Source organism: Dunckerocampus dactyliophorus, chromosome 15, assembly GCF_027744805.1.
Source record: "Dunckerocampus dactyliophorus isolate RoL2022-P2 chromosome 15, RoL_Ddac_1.1, whole genome shotgun sequence".
In the NCBI taxonomy this organism is placed as follows: Eukaryota; Metazoa; Chordata; class Actinopteri; order Syngnathiformes; family Syngnathidae; genus Dunckerocampus; species Dunckerocampus dactyliophorus.
In genome coordinates, this window is record NC_072833.1 from 20,090,001 (window position 1) to 20,114,458 (window position 24,458).

Consider the following 24,458-nt stretch of genomic DNA (forward strand, 5'->3'; position numbering starts at 1 on the left):
TTAGATTTTGTAGACGGCAAGCAAATGTTTTGGCTCCATTTCGTGAAGATGAATTGATTATACAGTAAGTCTTCACAAACATTCTTCAGATGCTTTGTTGTTGACAAGCACTTTTTGCTATCATGTTGTGAAGCATTTTTTTTATGAGCATTTTCAAGTTCAAAATGGATTTTAACTTTGGTTTTAGTGTAAATTTTACTTGCTGTTGGTCACCGCAAACTCATTCAGCTCCACTCCACGAGAGAGAAAGGTTCAGCAGCCACCTTTGGCTTGTTTCTTTTTCCCCTTGATGATGGACTATCTTCGGAACTGTGGAATAACTGTTTCCGAAATGAAAGATTTCCATGTGTAAGAACAGCACATGTATGCAGCATTTTCACTTTGACGTCACCTGACCCCATCTGCTTGAGCCCACGCCGACTGTAATGATGTGATGTGATGTCACGTGCAACCCAGCACGTGTCACGAGACGCCATAGTCACTGTCACTTTGGGTACAGGAAGGGAACAACGTTCAAATGCAGTTACACTTCCTACCTCTCGCTCAATGTGTACCGTACCGAATGTTCCGTACCCAAAAATCCAATTAAGAACACATGTACCGTTACATCCCTAGCTTAGGCGATGTCTTTGAAGAGTGGAAAGCAACAATCATGGCCAACGATGGACGTCTGCATCTTCTGAGATAAGCTTTTCGAGTGCAGTCGTACCTTGGTTAGCATCATTCATTTGTTCCAGAAAGTCCGACTCTAACCGAAACAGACGTTAACCGAATGTATTTTTCCCATAATGACGCAAAGAACTCTTAATTCCAAAGACATTTTTATACATTTTTTATAATTCCCAACACCCGATCCCGACAACGTATTTATACGTCTTTTAGGGGGGTTTTTACGCCAGCGGCAAAAAGAGGTGATGATGCAACTCTGCACTTATGCTTTAACATTTCAGAGCACTTTTAAGCCATAAAAACGGCCACACGGTGGCAGAAGTGCATTGATAAGAGCTCGGCAGGGATCATTTCAATGGAAGAATCACACGTGACAGGAAGAAGTGTAGCGCGCAGGTTACGCATTTTAGCGCATGCACACGCGTGCTCGCGTGCACACACATATTGTTCAGTTCCAAATGTGAAAATCGTAAATAGTTCATGGTGTTATATTTGTAAATAAATTGTTATTTAGGTGTAAAACAACCCCATTTTTTGTTGTTTATGTTGGTATAGTTGTTTAGATATTTCAACTGTCACAAAAGCAAACAAAGATTTGTCAAAGTTTGCCTGAAATGTATCCTTTCACAAAAAGCTGGTTTTGTCCCTTTTCTAGTCAGGAACTGATATTTTCCTGAAAGGTACCTACAGTATGTTCTACTGCTGAAAAAGGTAGAAACAAACATTTTGTTGTGATGAAAAGACGTGTGCCTTGAAAGATCAGTCAAAGTCGTGTAAAATGAAGTGGTTGTCTTTTGAAAAGTACCTGGGATTGAATGAGTTCATCTGTTTCAGAAAGTCAAAAATGTGAACACAAGACAGGTTTTTATAGTTTTAAAACTATAGTTGTAATGCATACAAATGCATATAAATGATATATTTTATTATTTTTTAGTTTTAATGGTTTAAGTTATTTTAGTTTTTAAATTGAATTCACTTATTTATTTTTTACATACTTCTTGGATTTTTTGCTTTTATTGTTTCTACTTCTTGTTTTAAATAGTTTACTGTTGTACGTTTCTTTGTTTTTATGTGATCTTTTAGTTTTTACTGTCGTAATTTTGACTTCTTATTTACATGTACATCTACATCCCTTTATCTATGTATTATTTGTGGTTTTGCTAGTCTGTGCAGCACTTTGGAAACAGTGTTTATAAAATGTGCTCCATAAATAAAGTGGATTGGATTGGATTGGATTGGATGAACGAAAGGGATAAATGAACATTTGAGGTTACTTTCACCTTCATCGAAGACATGATCGTTCACATTTTTGAGTCAACTGCTGATGACATCATAGATGGGCTGACTTCCAGTTTAGCTCACTAATTAGACGCTAACAAGGAAGGACGTCTTGTTCTCTAAAAAATACATTAAAAACACAGTTGGACTCGCACAGTGTGTTAACAGATAATCAAAAGTAGTTTATATCATTCACACATAATTCACAATTCAATTCAATACGGCAATAAAAATAATTACACAAAATTCCTCAATAGTTGTGTACATAAGTAAGTAATATGTCCGTCAAAATAGCTACTTAGCATTCATTAGACACATACTTCATGTATTACGTCCAGTTAGCATTTGCTAACTTTGCTAATAGCAGTTGCTATCAAACATTCCCGATATACAAGAAATGAAAATGATTATGCAAAAGGTAATGCAGCCGAAGTCAAGGCAACATAGCAAAAAGCTTTCAGCAACGGGCACATTTTCCAATTCATCATGAAATGATAGTTTAAGAAAGGGAAGAGTAGAAAAACACACATTCCTATAGTGGAGTTCGTGACGCGATGCGAAGCCCTCAAACAATTCTTTTTTTTTTCTACTCAACTCGCCGCGACAGGTGAACGGATAACTTTTGTTTTAGATGTAGGCTTCTTACCGCTCGGTTACTTCGGAAGATGAAACTTGCATCTCTGTGTGGAGTTTGAGACGTCTGTTCATTGCCGCGGGGGAGCAAGAGCCAAGCTTGATGTCAACTGACATGTCATAAGTGATGTTCATGCGGTCGACCCAAACTACCGTCACCATCTACCCGTAGCTCGTGGTCAACATAATGAGCACCCCTGTTGTACACTAACCGGAGAATGCACGCATAAATGTGGCATAAAACCAAACAAGAGGCTAACCGGGGCTAATGCTACCTGAGCTTTCACTGTAAAGTGAAATCAACAACCATCTTGGCACCTTTTTCTTAATTTGCAGTTGTTCCCCCGGAAACACAACACTCCACGCCGGCATTGCCCAAACTACATTCCTACCCCGCACATGTGTGTGCGTTGTTCCCTTTTTTTGCTGTAATATTCTAATCTTAGTGGAGGGAAGCAGCGCAAAGTGGATTAGCACCCGGCTTGTATCTTTAGCCGTCCTTCATGTTGTGCACCTCAAACAAAAAGGGGGTCATCACCAGCTACGCCCGCTTGGTTTTGTGAAGAAGAAAACACATGTCACACATTTGATATTTAAAAGCGAGCTTCCTGTCAATCCTAAACACCCCCGCCCCCATTTCTCATACAAGTTGGCAGAGGTCTTCCCATGGAGGCTTCACATGTTGATATTAAAAAACAGATGGGAATGAAATCATTGTGATTGCCGTTTCACGCCAAAACACCAGCCATGTTGGGAGGTGTGTGTGTGTGTGTGTGTGTGTGTCAATGAAATCCACATGGTGCCTACAGGATTCCTCATGATGCACGAACACACACAGCTAGGGCTCCATCTACTTTTTATTTAAATATAAAACTTTGGCGGCGTGTGCCTCCTCCAAGGCCGCCATAAAAAACAGATTTCCTCCCCCTCCCCCCATAGAGCTTCATGAAAAAACTGCCTTGAACTATTCTGACAAGGGAAAATAAAAACAAGTTATTCGCATGAGATAATGCAACAGCATTATTTATTTGCTCGCCTAATCACACGAAATGAAAGACATGACGTGCAGAAGTGCATGCGTGCCGCCTCTTCAACAAAGACCATCTGTATTTTCTCACGCACTATTCTGTCTAAATAACCTTGAAAGAAGCTGAAAGTTATCTACCTGCGACGCCTCATTAAGCGCGAATGTGTCATATTTATTTCTGTTTATTTTGGCACCAACAAGAGAAGCCCTTGAAGCTTTAATTGCATCAATTATGTGGCGCTAATTGCGCAATTTGGTTGCCTTTCTCTGCCACGGGAAGAATAATGTTTGCATTACAATTTGGTAATATAAATAAATACAAAATTCATATTGTTTGTGGTTTTCAGATGGATAAATTGCAAATAGCTTACCATCCTGATTTTTTAAAAATGCTCCAAGGTTGAAATGTTTGAATTTAGGAACATTTTGTTGAAGAACTTTTTTTCTTTGAACAAAAAAATAATAAATATATACCAATATCCATGCTCTAACAAACTGACAGTTTATTAACTATTAAATATTGCCATATTTCCTGTATACATAGGACGTATTGGTATGCTGTAAATAGATGTCGATTGGGTTGTTATGCCTTTTATTCTGCATTTCTTCTATTTTGGTGCCCAAAATCAAGACGTAAAAAAGCAAAATTAAATGAAAATACATATAGAAACTGTGCCGAAGGACAAGCATGCATGGGCGCTCACCATGTGGGTCCTCAGAGAAGGTCCTTCTCCTGCGCGTCCACCAACGTGTCCTCGTGCACATCCAGCCTCGGCGCGTCTGCCGGCCTGAGGAAGACGCGGAGAAGGGGGGGGGGGAGGTGGGGGTGGGTGGAGGTGCGGGGGAAGGGGGGAGGATAACGGGGACCTGTTGGGAGGTGGGCTCCACATAACAAGAGAACCGAGCCAAAGAACGCATCTCGGCTCACACGTGGTCCCCCTGGAGTCCAATAGGTTTGTCCTTCTACGCTTTTAACATGTATTTGTATATGCATTTGCATTACTTTGAATTGGGGGTTTGTCTGTTTATTTTTGGTACAGTAATGGTATAATACGGTTAAGGTTGTTGTACTTAATTATTAGAACTGCTATTCGAATGCCATGCCATACCATGCAATAAGTACAGTTAATAATACAACTAATAATGTAGTGTTGTCCTGTTGTGGTGCATTTTACTATACAAGTAGACTATACACTATTTCACATTGTTACTTACTATTACTGAGCATGTAGAGATAATTATATAGGACTGCACATTATTAAGTTTTACTTTATTAGTTTTACTTTACCTGTGGCTACCTAATGTTTATTATTTTATCTTTTCCTATCTGACTTACCTGGAACTATAACGTATATAATGTACGTTATGTGAATTTCCTACGTAAGAACATGAATAATAGTCATTCAAAATACACAACATAATGGCTTTTCTGTATTTAAAAGTACTGTCCTTATTATGGACATTTTTCATATAAATATATCACAATTTTCCTTTAAAATTATTACTTGAAATGACCATATAACATTTATAAATATACACATATTGCAAATATTCACATATAAATATTTTATATAGAAATGTTTTCAACTAGTTCTTATACCAGGGGTGTCCAATTTGCAACCTGGGGGTCATTTGCAGCCCGCGGCTGTTGTTTTATTGACCTGTGGCACGTTATAAAAATAGAATTTAACCAGAAAAAATTTAAAATCTGCAGTAATTTTACGAGAATAAAGTCAAAATATTAAGAGAAAAAAATTGTAATCTAAAGAGAAAAAGTCATAATTTTACAAGAATAATGTAATATTACGAGTTGAAATATTAAAGAAAAAAGACATCATTTTTAAAAAGTTGTAATTTGAGAAACAGATAAAACAACAAATAGAGTTGGAATTTTTGGAAAATGAGTTTGTGGAAAAGGGTATGTTAGGAGAATAACGTCAAAATATTATGGGAATAAAGTCATAATTACAAAAAGAAATCGTTTAAAAGTTTAAATATAAACAGAAAAGGAAATCAAATACAAGAAAAAGTCCAAATGTCCAGAGAAAAACATCATATTCTAACCAGAAAAAAGTTGCAATTTTAGGAGAATAAATTTGTAACATTATGAGGAAAATGATGCCATTGTTGGAGCACAGAGTTGAAATATTAAAGGAAAAATGTTACTCTTAAAAAGTCATAATACTGAAAGGTCAAGGACATTTGTGCACAATGCTCATGAGTCTTCTTGTTTGCTCCACTTATGTTCCAATTATCCCTGAGTGGAATTGCAAGCTAATTGGCCGCACTGGATGGTTGTCAGATGTGAAGCAAAGCTGATACAGATGGAAATGTAAGGTGGAGGGTTGGATGGGAAGACTTGATTGGAGAGGAGGGAAAGTTTCCCAGAGAAAGCCATAAAACTGATGGATGGCTCCCCTTGAGGAATGTTTCCCCAGGTGTGCTTCACGCATGTCTGCCAGTTGCAGTGCGCTTAACACATGCTATGCTTGGACGCCGGACAAGTGCAATGGAGCAAATGAAGCAAATTGAGGGGCGGAATGGCACGCTTTGTCGTCAAAGTGCACTTTTGGCAACGCAGACAACCACAATTCAAGAGGTTTGCATGGGAAGGAAGCGGAGGTCAAATCGAACGACACAGTCCTTCAAGCTTTGTTAGACTTTGGGCCTGTCAGGAACAACTTACAGCAGGTGCTCGGTGATATAAAAATATTCATTTTCTCTTTTATGAGCTGGAAGGACACCTGTTGTTTGGAGATTTGCACATATTCTAGAAAAAAAATAGAAGTAAAAAATACACTGAAGAAGCTAAAACCAATCCAGTGTATGTCCACAGGCTATATCCAAACAAACAGCTTAGGCAAATTGGTGCAATATCTATTAATATATCTGATTAATAATGAATTTGTTTTATTTTTTGAATATGCCTAGGGCCAATCAAAACAAGCTGCGGGCTGAACATGACCCCCGGGCTGTGCTTTGGACACCCCTGCTGTAACGTCTCCTTTCTTTCACCTGCAGAAGAAGTTACAAAAATGTAAAACTGAATGCATGATAATAATAATTCATTATAACGTGACAAGTTTCACTTTACTCAGAATTAATTAAAAAATTGGATCACGTTTTATTGTCTTGATTGTCTTCAAATTCAATTCATACCACACAAACTCAATTGAAGTTGGTACTTTTGCTTGGTAGTGCCCTCTTGCGGCTGCTCACGGCATCACCTCAGTGCCCAAAGAAGTCAGATAAAAATTGCAATACTTCTGTTCAAAGTACTTTTATACTTTCTGTATTGTTAAACTATACTACTTATTAACTACTTATAAAGGTAGCGCTTTGCGCTTGATCTTCAAATGTAAGTGCATTATAAATAAAACGCATTAGTGTTATTAAAGTAGCTTTTAAGTGCTTTGTTCACCTGAGTGATAGTGCTAATTGTCCTAGCTAGCTTCGCCCCGAAATGAAAAAAACAAAAAGCCATGAAAAAGTCAGTAAAAAACTTTATTTAAGATGTAAAAGCTGTACATATTGCATTTGTGTGTATAAAGTATATACATGTGCGAAAAGGCTGCATCACTTCACCTTTGAGACAGTAAATCTCGGTAAAAAAAAACAGCAGAAATAGCTGAGCGAACACATCATCCTACCAAACGCTAATCAAGCGTGACCGCCAGCGTGGCCAGGAGGCCTCAGGAGGCGGAGCTTGTCCGAAACACATGTCCAGATGTGATTTCAACACCGCTCCGTTGTTGCGCGGGTCAAAGTTCGCCAGCGCCGTGCATCTTTCTACCGTCGCTCACCACCTCCTCCGCGCCTCCGTTGGTCCCTGGGTCTCCCTTCCACACCTCCTTGAGACATTCTTCACCAGAGAAGACAAACACATGAGCAGAGATGGACAGGACGGAATCATTGGAGGTGTGTCCCGACCTCTTTCGGACGCTCCCAGGACTTGGCTCCTGCACAGGAAGTCCTCCAGCTCGTGGTCCTGATGGTGGAAGTACCAGTCCTCCACCACCTCCTCGTACTGCTCCAACATGGTCTCACACTGCACAACACACACACATTAGCTGCCAAACTCATTCTACTCATCTATTTCTAAACGGTTACCTGCTTTTTCATGTCAGTCACTTCCACCGAGGGCTCATCCCACAGCTCGTACGGCAGGCCCAGATCCACTTTGACCCCCTTGTGGACCAGGTTCTTCAGAGTGGTCATGGTCTGGCTGGATCCCTGCGGCATACGATCCAGCAGCGTCACAGCCATTTACACAACATCAACACACACCTGAGCTGGGCTAACCAGCTGCAAGTGAGAAATAATATAGCACAGGAAGTGAGGGTCAGGTGACCTTGGCATAGCGGAGGCTGCCTGGCCGCTCTGTGTGGACGCTGTACTGCAGGATGCGCTCACATATGTTGTCTACAGCCTCCATTAGGCGCGTTTCCCTGAAGCAGAGTGAAGAAGGTCATCTACACTTACTGACATGTCATGTGACTGTCATGGACATTTGTAGCGCCCCCTCTGAGTGGTGGTCAAAAGTGTCTCAGCCCTCCACTGCCATATGTACAGTATAGTCTTATATTACGGAGGAGAAATGTTAGCTTGGCTTAGTAGTTACACACACTTGCATTACACAGCAAAATACAACAAAAGACTGCACAATACAGTATGTGTATTATTGTCGTGGTGTAGATGCGTCATGTCAGGTGTTTCTAATCATTTGCTTGGCTTATTTATCCACTTACGAGGTGTTGTACTTGATTTTTCTTCTTCGCTTGCCAGTGTCCAGCACTTCTCCCACCTCCAGCACCTCTTTGGAGCGGCCGCTTCTCTGCAGGGCTTCCCGAAGCTCCACGGTGAGAAATTTACACACTGACGCAGACAAAATAAGCAATTAAAAATCTACTTCAAGAGCAAACTGTTAATATTGTAGCCACTGTAGCGGACAGCAGCCATACCGCCACTCAGTGGCTGGTAGCTAAACATAAACTACTTTACCGTCGTCTTACCTTCACATTTATTTGGCAATCTGGAGTCATCGTTCGCTTCAACAAAAGCGTAGAAACAAAACACTGCCAAAATAATACGTTTCATTGTTGCTGTTAATGAAAACAGAAGACAAAAACTGGTGGACTACTTTTCCTATAGCCACATATGCAGCCAGGAGCTGCGCATGCGTGGTGGAGACGAGTCGATGCTTGGTCTGTCGGTCTCAGGTAAAGCTAGTCGATTGACGAAAATTCAAACTACAAGTACCCTTCTATCTTTAGGGGGCAAACGATTTTCTCTGTTCTTTTAAAGTTAAAAAAAAATCATAAAAATAAATGTGATAAATATATTTGAATTATGTATTTATGAATTACGTATAACCATTATATATATATACTATATATAACTTAATTGAATGAAATGCAAAACGACAGTTTAAATTTAGCTTTAGACATTTAACTTGTTCACTATTTGTATCCTTGGAAACAAATATGGTAATGGTATGGTTTATTATCATGAGTAGAAGGTTATATCAAAGTACATCACGTTTACAGTTACACAATTCAAATTGGCCAAAAAGTTGGGTGCTCAGCTGGAGCGGGGAAACTGGACACACCTGCACCTAATCCGGCTTCCTTCTACTTAGGCTACTTCACTGATCTGTACTAATAAGTCGAGATAAGATAGACCATACGTCGCACGCGCCCGTGCAAGCCGCTGAAGCAACCTTCGTCCCTTAAAAACGATTTGATACGTTATTCTCTATCTTTGGCTATATTAAATGTACTTTTTCCCCTTTCAATTCTCATTGCCTTTGGGACAAAATTCTACTGTGCACCCTGGCTCAGCACTCCCCTATAGCAATGCATAGTTTTACTCCTCTAGAAAGAGATTTTCATTTTAACTGCATATCCCATCCTTTTTTTCCACTAAAATCCATGGTCATGATCCTTTACTTTTTTTTTATTACTTTCATACAATTCACTATGATCTCGTCTGTACAAAATATGAATCATCAAAGAGAGTGACTTTGGACAAGTTTTAAAATCATTTAACATTTTGCTGATTTTTTTTTCAGATTTTTTTTTTGTTTGTGTTATGAAATAGAAATAACCTCTTTTCTGATATAGAAATATATTTGAACAGGAATAATATGTAATATAATATGTAATAATATATAAACATTGTCTCCATATGGGGGTTCATTTTAAATTCGGGTAAGCAAAAAAAAAAAACGTATTTTTTTATATTTGCAAGCAACCGCAAATGATTTAGTAGTCTAGTCGCGGTTGTTTGTTTACATATCCCACACGGCCCCCTATGTAAAGCCGTTATGACTCAGGTATGGTATGATATCGACAGTATTTTAAAAAATGATCATACCCGAGTCCTTATGACTAAGCTCAAGCACACCTGATTTGCGAGGTTAGTCTGAAGACTAACCTTGCATTTAGTGTGAGTGGGTAACAAACTAACAACAGACTTAACAACTCACATTGCAAGTCATTGTCCGAGAAGTGTTTCGTGTGAGTGGTATATGGCGGCCGCGTGGCTTCACAAGTCATTGACCAAAGGTGTATCCAACTTATTAGTACAGATCAGTGGGCTACTTCCTTACTTTACACTCCTGCCAGCTCACTCATTGCTCACAAGCTTCTCCTGCACTTCCTGAGCCGGCGTCTCCACATCTGGATTACACCAGTTGTTCCTGTCCTCCTTACGAGTTAGACCTTTTTGCATTCGTGATCTTTTTCCCTTTTTGCATTCGTGATCTTTTTCCCTTGAGTGCTGCTATCTGCAACCTCCAGCGCCCTTAGTTTCTTTCTTGTGGCTCCCTGTTTATTTTTGTCACCGGCGTCATAAAAGACTGCCAATTGCTCCTCCTGCCTCTGCATTCTGTGGTCCACCACACGTACACCGTAACAGTCGAGTTTATTTAATCCTACTACTTTGTGTCACAGCAGTTACTGATAGTTTTAACTTCCTGTGTTCAACATGTGCAAGTCGACCACTTTTTAAACTGTCAAATTAAATGATTAATAATTAAAATAAATATCACGGTCAGGCATGGCGGAGCCAGTTGCAGGGAAGCAATAATGCAAAAGTGGAATATTGCTCAAAGAAGGTTTAATTCCAAGGTACTGGGCAACACAGGATCCAAAACACAAAGTTACAGCTTGTGAAGTCCAAAACACAAGAACACTTGCAAGGCGCTACAACACTAACATTTCATGGTGCAGACTAACAATGACACAGTATGACGACCAGACAAAAAGACAAGATTGAAAGCTAGCAACTAAATACAGACTAGGACTAAAAATGGGTCTAGCAGACAAGGTTGTCTAAAAAGAAACGGGAGAAAACCTCTGGAGAAGTCAGGGGAACATCTGGGACAGCAAAAGCAGCAGTCATCCGTACCCCTCCGATGGACAGCCAGGACGTCAAGTCCAGAGGCGTCGTCGGGACCCCCCCCCCCAGGTGCTTGACCAAGGAAGAGTTTGAGTTGGGTGGCCGCAGGACGTACGTCATTGCGTCATTGAACTAAATACACAGGCAAATTACGCAACAAGACCCACCTGGACTAGACACGAGATGGAGGAGAGAGCTGATTGGAGGAAACACAAGGGTCAGGGCAGGACAGAGAATAACTAACAGAGTACGGAATATATGATAAATAATGTGTTAACTATATAATGAAAATGCCTGACAATGGCAACGTCTTTTTGACCTTGCAGCATAATAGGTGGCGTAGCATGATGACAGCCACACAGACGCTCCCTTTCAAAACGCAGACATAAAACTTCTTACGAGTCTTTAAATGGTGAAAACTGGTTAAGTAAAACTAAAAGTTTATGATGAGTAACATTCGCCATGATTTTGTCACTGCGTCATCACGTTTTTCTCATTTTTAAGCGAACGTAAACAGGCAATGAAAAATGACACTACCTTTTTGGTGGAAAAACAGGCCTATCCTGGCCTGCGGATGTGCAAGAATGGATTTCTTGAGGTGGACAAACATTTGTTGAATGGGATACATTATTTGTTGTGTACATAGTAAATAGTAACTGCATGAGGCCTTGCCTGAATTTGAAGGTAAATTATTATTACAATAACTATTTCACTCTGTTTGTTGTCTTTGTTATGTTTACTCATACTGTATGTTTTGGATATACTTTTTATATAAGTGTCACTTAATATGAAGTCGTGGCTGACTCGGGTCCAATCAAGGTGTAATCCACTCAAAGTCCATGAAGTTGCATGATAACAACAATCTTTTATTCCACAGACTGTCACAATAAAGAAAAATAGTTTGTTGTACCAAAAACAAACAAAAAAAAACGTAATTGACCAGACAGGGTAAAAAAAAACGTGTGACTCCGCAGTACTCTAAAGCTTCCACTTACTTAAATCTTGTTCATTTTTTTAAAAAGTCTCACACATGCACACAGTGTTCTCAACATCTATCCCATACTGCTTCTAGAAGGTGACTGACCTTGGTCTCACACATGCACACAGTGTTCTCAACATCTATCTCATACTGCTTCTAGAAGGTGACTGACCTTGGTCTCACACATGCACACAGTGTTCTCAACATCTATCTCATACTGCTTCTAGAAGGTGACTGACCTTGGTAATGGGTCTATCTACGTAGTTCGCTGGACTTCATCTTTACACAAACGTCCATTAATGATGGCTTCGGCTTCACACAAAATGTTTGGAGGTTCTCCTCATCCAGATTTTGTATTTTTAAGGTGGCATTGAGGATTTTTCTGATGGATGTGATTGAACATTCCCATACTCCTCCGTGGTGAGAGGCAGCTGGGGGGTTAAACATCCACATAATGCCTTGTTGGAGCATAATGTCCTCAATTTTGAAGGTGTTCCACTATCGGATAGCTTTCTTCAGCCCTCATTACGCTCCAACAAAATTGGTACCGTTGGCAGATCTCAGTTCTGCCACTTGACCTCTTCTTGCAACAAAGCGTCGTAGGGCGTTGATGAAAGAGTCTGTTTCCAGGGATGCTGCCACTTCTAAATGCACAGCTTAGAAGGCGTAAGCAGGTGAAGATAACACCATATCTCTTTATCGTGGCTCTTCCACGCTTAACATAGAAAGACCCAAAATAGACCACACCAGATCCAGAAGGGCAGCTCATCAGCTTGAGCTCATTCATCAGCCTTTTGGTGCAAGAAGTTGTCGTGCTGCCTGGATCCAAGAAGGAGTACGAATTTACAACTTTGCTGCTTTTACTTGGACTGGTACGATGGCAAGAATATTGTATGTTTCCCCGCCCCCAGTGCTGGAACTTATTTAGTTTGTAGTGTCCACAAACCTACTGATCATAGACTGCTTGTCTCCATCATCTGATGGTCCTTCCTTCGATGTAATCTTGTCTTTGCTCTTAATATGCAAGACAGTGGGATGGGTCATTGAGTCGGCTTCAGTTTAATGTGTCTTCACAGAACTTGCTCATGTGCTCTTGTTTCAAAAAGCTGCACACAGTCCCAGAAAGGAAGTCTAGCTTCTCTTTGAGCCTTTCTTATTGGTTTGCATTCCATCATACTGTGTTGACCTTGACAAAAGAGACATGGCTTGGTGAAAACATGGGCAGGGCCAGTAGAGCTCTTTTTGGTTGACTGTAAATCTGTACTGGCACTTGGTGGGGTCGCTCACTGGTGTCACTGTTGTGGTTTACTGGAGTCTTCACTTGACCATTGCTGTTGTCCTTTATAACGCCAAACAAAAGATGTACTGTACCTAGGCCTGTGGCGCTAATCGATAAATCGAACAATGAAAAAAAACGAAGTTGATCATTTTTGCCAGCCTTGATAAATTGACATGTGCATGCATGTGTTTGTTTTCTTTGTCTTTCTTTCAGGCTGAATGACAAGAGGGTTCACTCTGCAGCTGTCTGTGCGTGTTGGTGCTACAGTGGAATGAACGGAGAGAGTGAACCCTCCTTTCAGCTATCTTCGAGCTACGAGCTTTGTCCCAGTACGTGGAGGCGGGGCTACCTTGGCTGGCAGCAAGTTATTCTCGTGAGCAAGCATACGCTAACATGAATGAAGGCGCAAAAGTGATTGTTTCCAAGGAGAATGCCACAGTCCCAGTGTGGGAATATTTAGGTTTTAAACAGCAAGTACAAGGTGAGCGCATGAATACAGAAGAACTGATGTGTTGCATTTGTTCGAAAGTAGTGAAGAGGAAGAAAGGGATATGACCAACTTGTATGCACACCGAAGTGTCGGTCAGTGTCGTTCGCTACTTTGGAAAAGAAATGCAACATTTCGGGAAATGTTAGAAATGTTTGACAGACAGTACGAATTGCCTGGGAGAACGTACGTGTACAACATTTCACAAACAGCAATTCCTGAACTGTAGGACATCAAAAACATCGCATTTTACTCCGCCACCACAGATGTGTGTTCCAGCCCTGCATTAGCTAAAGAATACACTACATTTTATTCTCATTGAAGTTTTTTTTGTCCTTTTTTGTTTAATTTGATATGTTTAATTTATTTAAAAGCTCTTGACATTCCAAAAACAATGTTAAATACTCAATTACAGTTTATTGCTTTTGATACCATGTATTCTCATTACTATGCCACATAATTAATGAAAAAATGGTCTCCAAAAATGTTGTCAATAATATCAATTGTCGACAATAATATGTTGGACAATAATCTGTTAAAAAAATGTGGTTATTGTGACAAGCCTAGATTGTATTGTATTGTATTGTACTTTATTTATCCCACAGCAGGGAAATTCACTTGTTACAGCAGCAAGCAAGATACGCAAGTAAAGAATACTAATGACTACAACATGGTTCAGGTGGTGCAGGTGTTGTAGAGCCTGACAGCGGTCGGTATGAAGGACCTGCAGAACCTCTCCTTCTTACACCGTGGGTGTAACAGTCTGCTGCTGAAGGAGCTGCTAAGGGAACCCACAGTGTCATGTAGCGGGTGAGAGGTGTTGTCCATGATGGATGTCAGCTTAGCCAACATCCTTCTCTCCCCCACTTCCTCCTTAGATGTAGCGCAATTTTAGCTTGTGTGTAGATAAATTTGACAAGATCTTTAAACTTGGGTGTTTTTAGCTTATTCCCCCTAAGCAACACCCCTCCACCTCTCCTGCAGCTTACATGGACGCTTACTAACAACGGCACGCATGTTAGGAACATGATCCAACTTCTCCATATACTCCATGTCTGTCATTGCATTGCTACAGCTAGTGAGTAAGAGAGCAAGTGTGTTGAAAACTTCGCCATCACCTGCCTTGATTGTAGACCAACTCAAAGCTTTGTTTATGTATGCTACAGATATCCTATTTTCATTTCCAAAATGCTCCTTAAAAGCCTTTTTACCTCAGTGTAGCCCTTGTCTGGATCCATGTGTAGACAACTCGGTATTAACTCCTGAGGCTGTCCACTGGTGTATTGTTCCATGAAATGCAAACGATCCTTGCTGCTGTCTGTTCTGCTCTCCACACCATGCTCAAATGCTCATATAAAGAATCTCTAGTCCAATGGAGCTCCTTTGAAAATGGGAATGTGTTGTGGTGGTAAAGTACAAAGTCTTCCTTGCTTTACCAGGAAGTGTGTGATGTCGTTTTGGTGTTGCATTATACTGAGCAAAGCTTGAGAGCTTGCTGAGCTTCCACCACAACTGTTGCCTGAAGAGGAGTCACTAATTAGCACATGGAGCTGAGTGTGGCTGTGCACCAGTACCAGGGGATGGCGTTCTGTGACTTTTATTTCCTTCATGCTGAGTGGTTATACTCCATGGCGGCTTGCTTTGTAATGTTTGCTTTCCACATCCACATTGTCTCGTGAATCTAAGAGCTTGTCATCCTTTGTGATATCTTTGAATCCTCAAACATCTGTAAAACCTTGTAGCAGCTAAAGCAATCTGAATCTCAAGCTCCTCCCTCTCAGCCTTAAGCTTACTCTCTTGTTCCTCCAAAGCTTGTTTTTTCTTCAAAGCTGCTGCCTTTGCTATAGCACAGCCTTTTCCACTTCTGCTGTTATGCGTGCTGAAGTTGTAGAGGAAGAAGCAGAACCACCACCACTAGCTTTCGATCCTTTTGACTTCTTAGACGGTGCTTCTGATATGCTATCTGAAGGCTTTCCTTGCTTCCTTCATACGTTTTTGACCATCTTCCATCCAACCATGAAACCTGGCTAAAGAAATCTGTAAATGAACCTGCCTTTGGTTTAAACCAATTCTGTTGACCAATCACTGTTCACATGGCATTGTCAGATGAAAGCCGTGAAATATTTCCTTCGCCACAATGTTTCGCTCACAAAACTCATCAAAATGTTTGTTAAAACTCACACTCAGTTTGGTCTTTATCACCTCCAAATTTCCATCATCATATGAAGTGAAAGAGAAATAGTTCAAATATGTTCAGCGTGGGAGAAAAAAGTGGGACAGCTAACAACTTGCAACAAAGAACATAAACATCCAAAAACTTTGGGATTTGTAACTGTATATTCTTTTTTGGAATAAAATAATGGCCCATATTTCCAAAATTGACATGCATTTACATAAAATTCAATGTAGTACTGAACCAAAAGGTTCAGGAATAAAATGAATAAGAATCAGCATGGCGGTAAAAGTAGTAGTAGTAGTAGTAGTAGAAGTAGTAGTAGTAGTAGAAGACACTATGGTTCAGTGTTCTTCTCTTCCTTATACAGTACTTATCATTTAAAAGTTGTTTTGTGTCCACTAGTAATTAGTTTTATGTGACACTTTGTCAATCTGACCAAGCTTGATTTAGTTTAAAATACAAATAAAATACGGAACAAAATTGTTTCACATCTCGGTACAGTAGTACCTCGCATTTTGTAAACCTCCTTTTACATCAATTCCACCGAACATAAAGAATTTATGTAAAGTTTTTGCATCGTATTACAGAAGAAATTCCATATAACATAAAGCGTCAAGTCAGTGCAAGTCTTTTTTTTTTTTCAATCAACTTTATTAATGCCTCAAGTCGGTGCAAGTTCAGACTAACACTTGGTGACGCCTTCTGATGCATCACGCTCTCATTGGCTGATTTTCGAGGCACCGCCTACGCTCTCATCTCATTGGTTGATTATCGGGGCACCGCCTACGCTCTCATCTCATTGGCTGAGTTATACAGCACGTACGTGAGTTTGTGTGAGAGACAGGCTTGTCCCTTCAAACTCCTTCCTCTTCGTAGTCCCCCTTAAACTAACTTATAAACAATTAAGTTAAGTTACAAATTAAAATTTTGCACACAGCATGTGTGTGTGCGTTTGTCTGTGAGACCAACTGACTCTAGTCGCGTTTCGACTCAGGCTAGTCCTCATCCTCCTTCCTGCCTCCACTTGCGATTGTTTTTGTTTTTCAGTTTTATTCATTTACAGTAATCTTATTTATTACCTTATTTTATATTGGAATGTTACTCTACTATGTTTATGCTAATGTTTTCTTATATTTTCCCACAATATTTGGTGAACTTTGAATATTTTGAAGGATCAAAGGGGTGAGTTTGGGAAGATCGTGGAACGGATTAGGCTATTTACATGTATTTTACGCTTCGTATAACATAAAAACCCATAACATAAAGGTTCTCGGAACGGATTAGTTACGTTGTAGGTGCGTCTACTGTACTTGTAACAGAAGTATTTTTGTATTTTCGGTTACTGATCATCTTTTGGGGACTAATTCTGTTGTATTGGTTTCCGGTGTGTCAACACTTACATTATCAAGTGATAATTGGCTTGATGCTTGGCGATGAAGCAGTTAAGATAAGGGCCTCTTTGCTTTCTCATGTGTCAGTTGCAGCGCAAGGCATGGAAATGGATACTAGGGATACTAGGGAGTGGCGGGATGCGTTGACTGTAAGGCAGAGAACGAAAAAGGTAAGACAGAAGAGGATATTGCGTACAATGTTAACACCAGCTCCTGTGAGGGATGAGAGGGATGAAACCAGCACAGACTTTAATTAGAACAGCAGAAGCAGCAGTAAGTGATATGCACACACACACACATGCACACACACTCCTGAAAAAGTCAGCATTAAGTGTTCACACACAGGTGAGTGCTCATCTTGCGTGACTGAAACTCAAGTGTTTCTTATGTAAGTGTGGCTTCTTTTTGCTGTAATATGTCACCTGTTGTGGTGCCTGTGTATTGTGTGTGTGTGTGTGTGTATGTGTGTGTCAGCGCAGACAGATAGAATTACACTGCAGTGTCACCATGCACATGGACGCAAACATCCCAGAGCCTGCTCGCCGTGCTCAGATAAAACAGATGCTCACTAACGCCTTCATTTTAGCATTGCTGCCCTGCTGCAGGTGGGGATGACTCCTGGGCGTACCAAAGAAGAAGATAGCGTTCCTCCAAGGATGAGAGAATAAGGGAAGGATGAGCGAGGTGTTCCTTCTCTGTGAGTAAGCACACCCTGATCCTGGACCAGCTGGCAAACAAAGGTAAAGCTCACGTAATTGTGATCAGGTGTATTTATAGCTCTTAGGAAGACATAAACACTTCCTGCTTATTTCTCTTCTGGTGTTGTTTTATACATTTATTTATAAATTCATTGTCTAGTATGTCAGAGCAAGTGACTGACTTCCAAGGTCAGAGCTTCCACAAGCTCCGCCGGGCCTGCCTGCGACGCGGCGCCCTTTTCAAGGACCCGGTCTTCCCCGCCACCGCCCAGTCGCTGTTCTACAAGAGGGCGCCCCCACCAGGTGTAACCTGGAAGAGGCCACGGGTAAGGACTTTGGCTCACTTTTTGAGCATTACCTGGATGTCAACTCTGCGTCCGCCCGCCTCAGGAGATCTGCAAGGACCCGCGTCTGTTTGTGGACGGCATCAGCACCCGCGACCTGCACCAAGGCAGCCTGGGTAACTGCTGGATGGTAGCAGCCATTTCCTGTTTGGCGTCTGAGCCCACCCTGTGGAAAAAGGTAGCTTGTAGCTAACCCCGATTATAGTCCTCCTCAAAGTGATAACTTCTCCTCCTCCTGCCAAGGTCATCCCGGACCACACGGACCAGGAGTGGAACCCGAAATGTCAGGACTTGTACGCAGGGATCTTCCATTTCCGCTTCTGGCGTTTTGGCCGCTGGTTGGATGTAGTTGTGGATGACCGGCTTCCCGTCAGTGAGGACGGCATGCTTCTCTTCTGTCGCTCGGCCACACCCAGGGAGTTTTGGAGTGCCCTGCTGGAGAAGGCCTACGCCAAGTTAGTCTTTGTGGTGTGACCTCCATGGGGACCATCGGTCCTGCTGTCTCACGGCTGGCGTCCTTGCAGGCTTAACGGCTGCTATGAGGCCTTGGAGGGAGGAAACACTGCAGAGGCCCTTATTGACTTCACTGGGGGGGTTTCAGAGCCTCTCAGCCTGGATCGAGAGGCCCTCATCAGGCACAGCGACCAAAGGAAGGCTCTCTTCCAGATGCTGGCGAAGGCCTACGAACACAAAGCCCTCATTACATGTTCTATACGGGTCTGTCCGTCCTCTGAGCATTCATCTATCTTTGTCGTCTTTAAGCTGACGGGTGCCAAAAAATGACTAAATTGTGCTGTTGTCAGCCAGCTGATGGCGAGACAGTGGAGTCTGTGCTGGACTGCGGCCTTGTGCGAGGACACGCCTACGGGGTGACGGCGGTGAGGAAAGTGTGGCTGGGGGAGAAGCTCCTGAAGGCCAGCAGAGCGTCCCGACTCTTCTTGGTGCGCATGAGGAACCCGTGGGGAACCACAGACTGGACAGGTGCTTGGAGTCAGCGGTGAGAGGAATCACTACTGTGGGGAATTACAGCTTTGCTGATGTTAAATGGACAGTTTTACAGTTTTCCTTCCTTCCATTTACAACCTCGGGCTTATTTTCATAAAAGCATGAAAGTAGACAGCTGCTCTGTGGATTAGATGCAAAACAATGTGTAAAAAAAACAAAACCTGGATGCCTGCAAATTTGCGATTCACATTTGTGGCCTGCATATTCACTTAATATTTTTTCTTTCTGTTTGTGGGAAAACCCCAGAAGAAAACAGAAAAGCCATCTCCTTCCTAAATCCTAAAATAGGCAATAATTCATAAACATGATAATAAAAGGCTAGACTGTGAGTCCGATTCCATCTGTTCTCCTGTCAATCATCTTTCATTATTATTCATTAGTGGTACTTATAAAGGTTACCACTTAAATAAGTGTGTGAGGCACAGACGTAATGTGTTTTTACCGTCCAAAAACAACGTTCTACTATATTCAATTGACAGATGGTCAAGCACTATGACCAAGCGGGAAAACGTCCGCTCAAGCTGAAGTCTGTCTCCCTTAAGACTGCCCCTTGCTCATCGACTGGCTCTGTCGTTTCTTGCTAACATGTGATTGGCCGACCCACTGTCGCTCCATGATCGCCTGGACTTGCACAATGCATAGGGGTATTTTTTAGTTGGTTGGTTCTGTGTTCATGTTCCACTATAAATTGTTAACATGTTGGCCGTTTGTGCTGCCTGGGTCACATCAAAAGTCTAAAAAGCCGAAAGATTTCGCCCGAATGGTGAAAACAGCAAAAAAGAACACCAGAGTAACATATGCCCTCCGTTCATCTGTCAAGGTCGAGATACATTGTTAACGTAAACTAGCTGGAAAAACAAACAAAAAAGTCTAAAAAACATACACTTCCGTTTCACGCCATAGTGGGACAGCTCCTTTTATTTTCTGTGTGTACACGACTCCTTCAGAGGGCGCACAGCCCACCTTCGCAAATGCTTTCTCCTCCGATTTCAGATAAACATTTGCGATAAAAGTGACACGTTAGTTTCAGCTGTCTGTCTCTCTTTAATTGTCATTGTTTGCTTGTGATGAAGGAAGCTAACAAGCTAATAAACAGTCAGTGAGTGCCATGGCTGCTCAGGGAGTTGACTCTCCGGAAAACACCGCCCCTGGTGTTTCGGTAGAGAATTGCATGCTGCGTGCTCAACCCAGACGAAGAGCTATAACCGGATCAAAATGGCCTTGGAGAGGAGGAAGTAGTGACTACGCAGGATATAATCCAGGCTCTAGAGAGTAAAAAAAAAGGCACTGTTGTGGGTGCGTCTATTATTTGCAAATACTCGCTATTCACAGGGGTAACATCCGTGAATAGCGGGGACAGTATTGCATTTTCATCCATTTTCCTTGTGCGTTGACATCGCTATTCTTGCAGGTCGCAGCAGTGGCAGCAGATGAGCCGTGCAGAGAAGGAGAAGATGGGACTTGTGGTTCGGGACGTTGGCGAGTTCTGGTAGCGTGTCACGTCTTACTTTATTTGGAATGTAGACTGTGGCAAATTATAAATGTAATGTAAACATGACTGTCACATGAGAGGTCTAGAAATGTAAAATTGGATGCTGTACATGAACTGTCATGTTGTTTGTGGAGTACACCTATTTGTCCACTTGAGGGTGTAGACTTATACTGTAGTTATATGTACTTCTCTATCCTCTCCTGACTTCAGGATGGACTTTGAGGACTTCTGTCGTTACTTTACGGATGTGGTAGTGTGCCGCCTGGTGGAGAGGGCTTTCCTGTGGACTAGCTCCCACTGGAGAGAGGTGCGCTGCTTTGGAGAGTGGTCCCCAGCGCCATCCTCGCCCGACTGGCCTCCATCAGCTGCCTGCATGCTGAGCTGGAGGAAGGACAACCAGGTTGGGGAGTTTCATGGTGGAGAAAAGCGACCAAAAAAAGTGTCAAAGAATGAAGGCGATGATGGGGAGGAGCTAAATGGAGGATGGGAGGTCCACATGGACAAGAGGAGCCGGTGTGGAGGATGCATCAACCACAAGGACACTTTCCTGCACAATCCACAGGTAAACAAACAAGGAATCTTCTGAAATGTGCCAGAAGCTTGAAGCTTCTCCCTCCTCTAGTTCATGTTTGAGGTGCGAAAGCACGAGGAGGAGGTGCTCATGTGTCTGCAGCAGGAGGACCAGAGGATACGCAGGAAGGATGGGGGAGGCGACAATCTGCCAATTGGATTTGAGGTGCTAAAGGTAAGAAGCGGTGGACGACCACAACCACCTTCCAGGACAGCAGAGACCTTTCATTTACTTGTCCCTGCTCAGGTGGAAGTGAACCGCTGCAGCCGAGTGCAGCGTGTGGTGGAGCAGGCGGCCAGCTCCATCTACATGGACTCTCGCAGCATCACACTGAAGGTCACTCTGGCGCCGGGCCGCTACGTGGTGCTGCCCACCACCTTTCTGCCGGGCGCCAACGGACGTTTCCTTGTTCGTCTCTTCTCTCACTCCCATATCCAACTCAGGTGTGGACACATTTTCCCCAATTAGAGTATTTTTCTAAGTGTCAGAGGTCTCACAATAGTGTATGGTCCAAAATCTAGCCCTGATGCTGGAATTTAGTTGGTGAGAATGTACTTGTAGTATGCCCCACACTGTGTCTGTAGCTTTGATGCTAATGAGCTGTGTTTGTCCACATCTGTTTCCAAGAAGCGCTAATGTGCACTTTATCACTTTTTACATACTCACTGCAACACTGCACTTGTACAATGTAACAGATGCCATTTTTCACATACAACAACGTAACGTTAAGGCAGGGGTGTCCGTGCTTTTTCCTGCGAGGGCCACATAGTTAAAAATGAAAGGATGCAAGGGTCACTTTGATATTTTGTGAAGCAACACCGGTAGATACTGAGATTAGCTGGTGACCAGTTCAGCTGGGATAGGCTCCAGCGACCCTAATGAGGACAAGCGGCATAGAAAATGAATGAACACAGGTAGATATGCTAAGACGTTATAAATATTTAAAGAAAAACCTGCATCTCAGCTTTGTGATATAGTTGAAAAAGTTGATATAGTTGATTAATATCAACTTGTCTCTTTTTCACGGCTTTTGCTGTATTTTCTTTTATTTTCCAAAAATGTCAACTTTCTTCTTAAATAATCTTTATTCCCATATTATAACTTTTCCCCTGGCTCGTTTTCCCAAAAATACTTCATTTTGTTTTGTTTCTCATAATACAACTTAAAAAAAAAATATATATATATTTATATATTTATATATATATATATATAAAAAGGTATTTGAATAGTTTAACGCAATGCTTCTAAAATGACGGTATTTTTACTCATAATATTAATTTATTCTCGTAAAATTGCAACCTTTCATCAGAAAACGACTTTTTTCTTTGAATATTTTAACTTTATTCACATAAAATTACAGCTGTTTTTCCATTTCTGCTGTTGTTGTTTTTTATTTGTCACTATTACAAATTTATTCTTGTAAAATTTCTTCTCATAGTATTATGACTTTATTCCCGTAATATTTTGACCTTATTCCCATCATATTATAACTTTTTCCTCAACTTAATTTTCCAAAAATGACAACTTTTTTTGTGGTTCTGCTAATTTTAAAAATTATTATTTAAAAATATATTCTTTTTTTCCTTTAATTTTTCAACTGTATGCTACGTTATTCTCATAAAATTATGGCTTTCATTAAATTCCAGCTTTTTTCTCTTGATAGTTTCACTTTATTCTTGTAAATTACTGCTGATTCTTCCATGTTTGTGGCTGTATTTATTTATTTTTTCAACTTGTTAAATTATATTTTGAGAATGTGCTGCGGGCCAATAAAAAGACAGCTGTGGGCTGTAAATGGCCCCCGGGCTGCACTTTGGACACATCTGCGATAAGGCGTGCAACAAGAGGACTCAAACGCTAGCGACGCTAGCGTATAGCTATAGGAGCTACGGTGCTAATTACACATTTTAAGAGCAACATCATGCTAGTTTAGCCTACGCGCTTCACCGGAACTTCAAAGCAAGCATCTGAGCCCCTCATCTCTCAAAAGTAGGGACAATTATGGATTCACACATTTGGTGGCACATATTACTGGTAGAACATCATTAAAAAGTCACTTTTGTGTAAAAGTAATGTCTTTTTTGTGTGTTTATTTAGGGAGCTGAAGGATGATTTACCGTCTCCCTCCTGGTTCCAGTGTCTTTTACCTCAGCCCACCGTGGTGACCACAGTCCACCTCCAGAGGGCGACAGGACTCTGCCCCCCTAAACAGACAGGTGGCTCCTCCCACAACTCCAATTGTGCTTTTCAAAATAAGTTTGTGAAAACGTAACCTGCAGAGATTTTTAAGTTCCTTGCGTCTTGCAGCTCCAGATGTTTACGCCATCATTCGATGTGAGAGGGCCACCATCAGGACTCGGGTGTTCAAGGCTGAAGGAAACCCAGAATTCAACCTGAGGAGCATCTTTTACAGAAGATACCCTGACGCTCACATCTCAGTCGAGGTTTGACGCATTCCTCTGCCCTCACACTATCAACACACACAAACACAAGCTTGTGTGTGTGTTGTGTGCAGCTGTGGAGCAGAGGCCTGCTGTGGGACTCCATCCTGGGCCGGGCCAGACTCCACCCAGCGGAGACTGAGAAGAGACAAGAGCACGTGATGGAGCTACGAGGTGGCCAGTCGGGCTCACGAGGCTGCATCTGTGTTGAGACATCCTCCAGCGTCTGTTTGACAGAACTGTAACACAGCGGGGCCTTTACGGAGGCAACAAGGACTCTGGAGTGTTTTCATGTCAATTCTACAATATTTAAAATATGCCAAAATTCATCAATGTGGCTTTTTTACACCTGGTATTTATTGTTGTTATTTAATTGTAGCTAATTGATTTAGGATGAAACAGTTGAAACAAGCTGACTCACAAATAAAACACGACTTTGACCTCCACCAAGTATGTTTCTGTGTGCCTTTCGGTTTAAAACGTGAATTCCATTTACATTTTGGAGTTCTTCATGAAAATACAAAAAATAAATTTAAAAAAATCAAGCATTCAGATGCTTCCAGCTGTACAAATGTTTTCATTTTCAT

The 24,458-nt window shown here is 41.5% G+C and overlaps 2 protein-coding genes across 2 annotated transcripts; one reads left to right on the top strand and one right to left on the bottom strand.

The window, feature by feature from the left end:
* The first annotated feature begins 4,511 nt into the window (after nucleotides 1-4,511).
* LOC129168393 (calpain-5-like) lies at nucleotides 4,512-24,218 on the top strand. The gene is made up of 16 exons (XM_054753618.1): nucleotides 4,512-4,560; nucleotides 13,480-13,747; nucleotides 17,408-17,490; nucleotides 17,926-18,060; nucleotides 18,179-18,344; nucleotides 18,409-18,540; nucleotides 18,606-18,817; nucleotides 18,887-19,079; nucleotides 19,166-19,359; nucleotides 20,779-20,856; nucleotides 21,070-21,421; nucleotides 21,482-21,604; nucleotides 21,677-21,873; nucleotides 23,528-23,646; nucleotides 23,738-23,874; nucleotides 23,946-24,218. Exons 5-16 carry the CDS (start codon nucleotides 18,180-18,182, stop codon nucleotides 24,114-24,116), a joined length of 2,073 nt encoding a protein of 690 aa, XP_054609593.1. The 5' UTR covers nucleotides 4,512-4,560; nucleotides 13,480-13,747; nucleotides 17,408-17,490; nucleotides 17,926-18,060; nucleotide 18,179; the 3' UTR covers nucleotides 24,117-24,218.
* Nucleotides 7,110-8,775, bottom strand: cnpy4 (canopy FGF signaling regulator 4). Its single transcript, XM_054753626.1, has 6 exons — nucleotides 8,620-8,775; nucleotides 8,356-8,482; nucleotides 7,959-8,055; nucleotides 7,718-7,840; nucleotides 7,538-7,655; nucleotides 7,110-7,469 (listed from the first exon to the last, which is right to left on the bottom strand). Exons 1-6 carry the CDS (start codon nucleotides 8,702-8,704, stop codon nucleotides 7,369-7,371), a joined length of 651 nt encoding a protein of 216 aa, XP_054609601.1. The 5' UTR covers nucleotides 8,705-8,775; the 3' UTR covers nucleotides 7,110-7,368.
* Nucleotides 24,219-24,458: the final 240 nt, after the last annotated feature.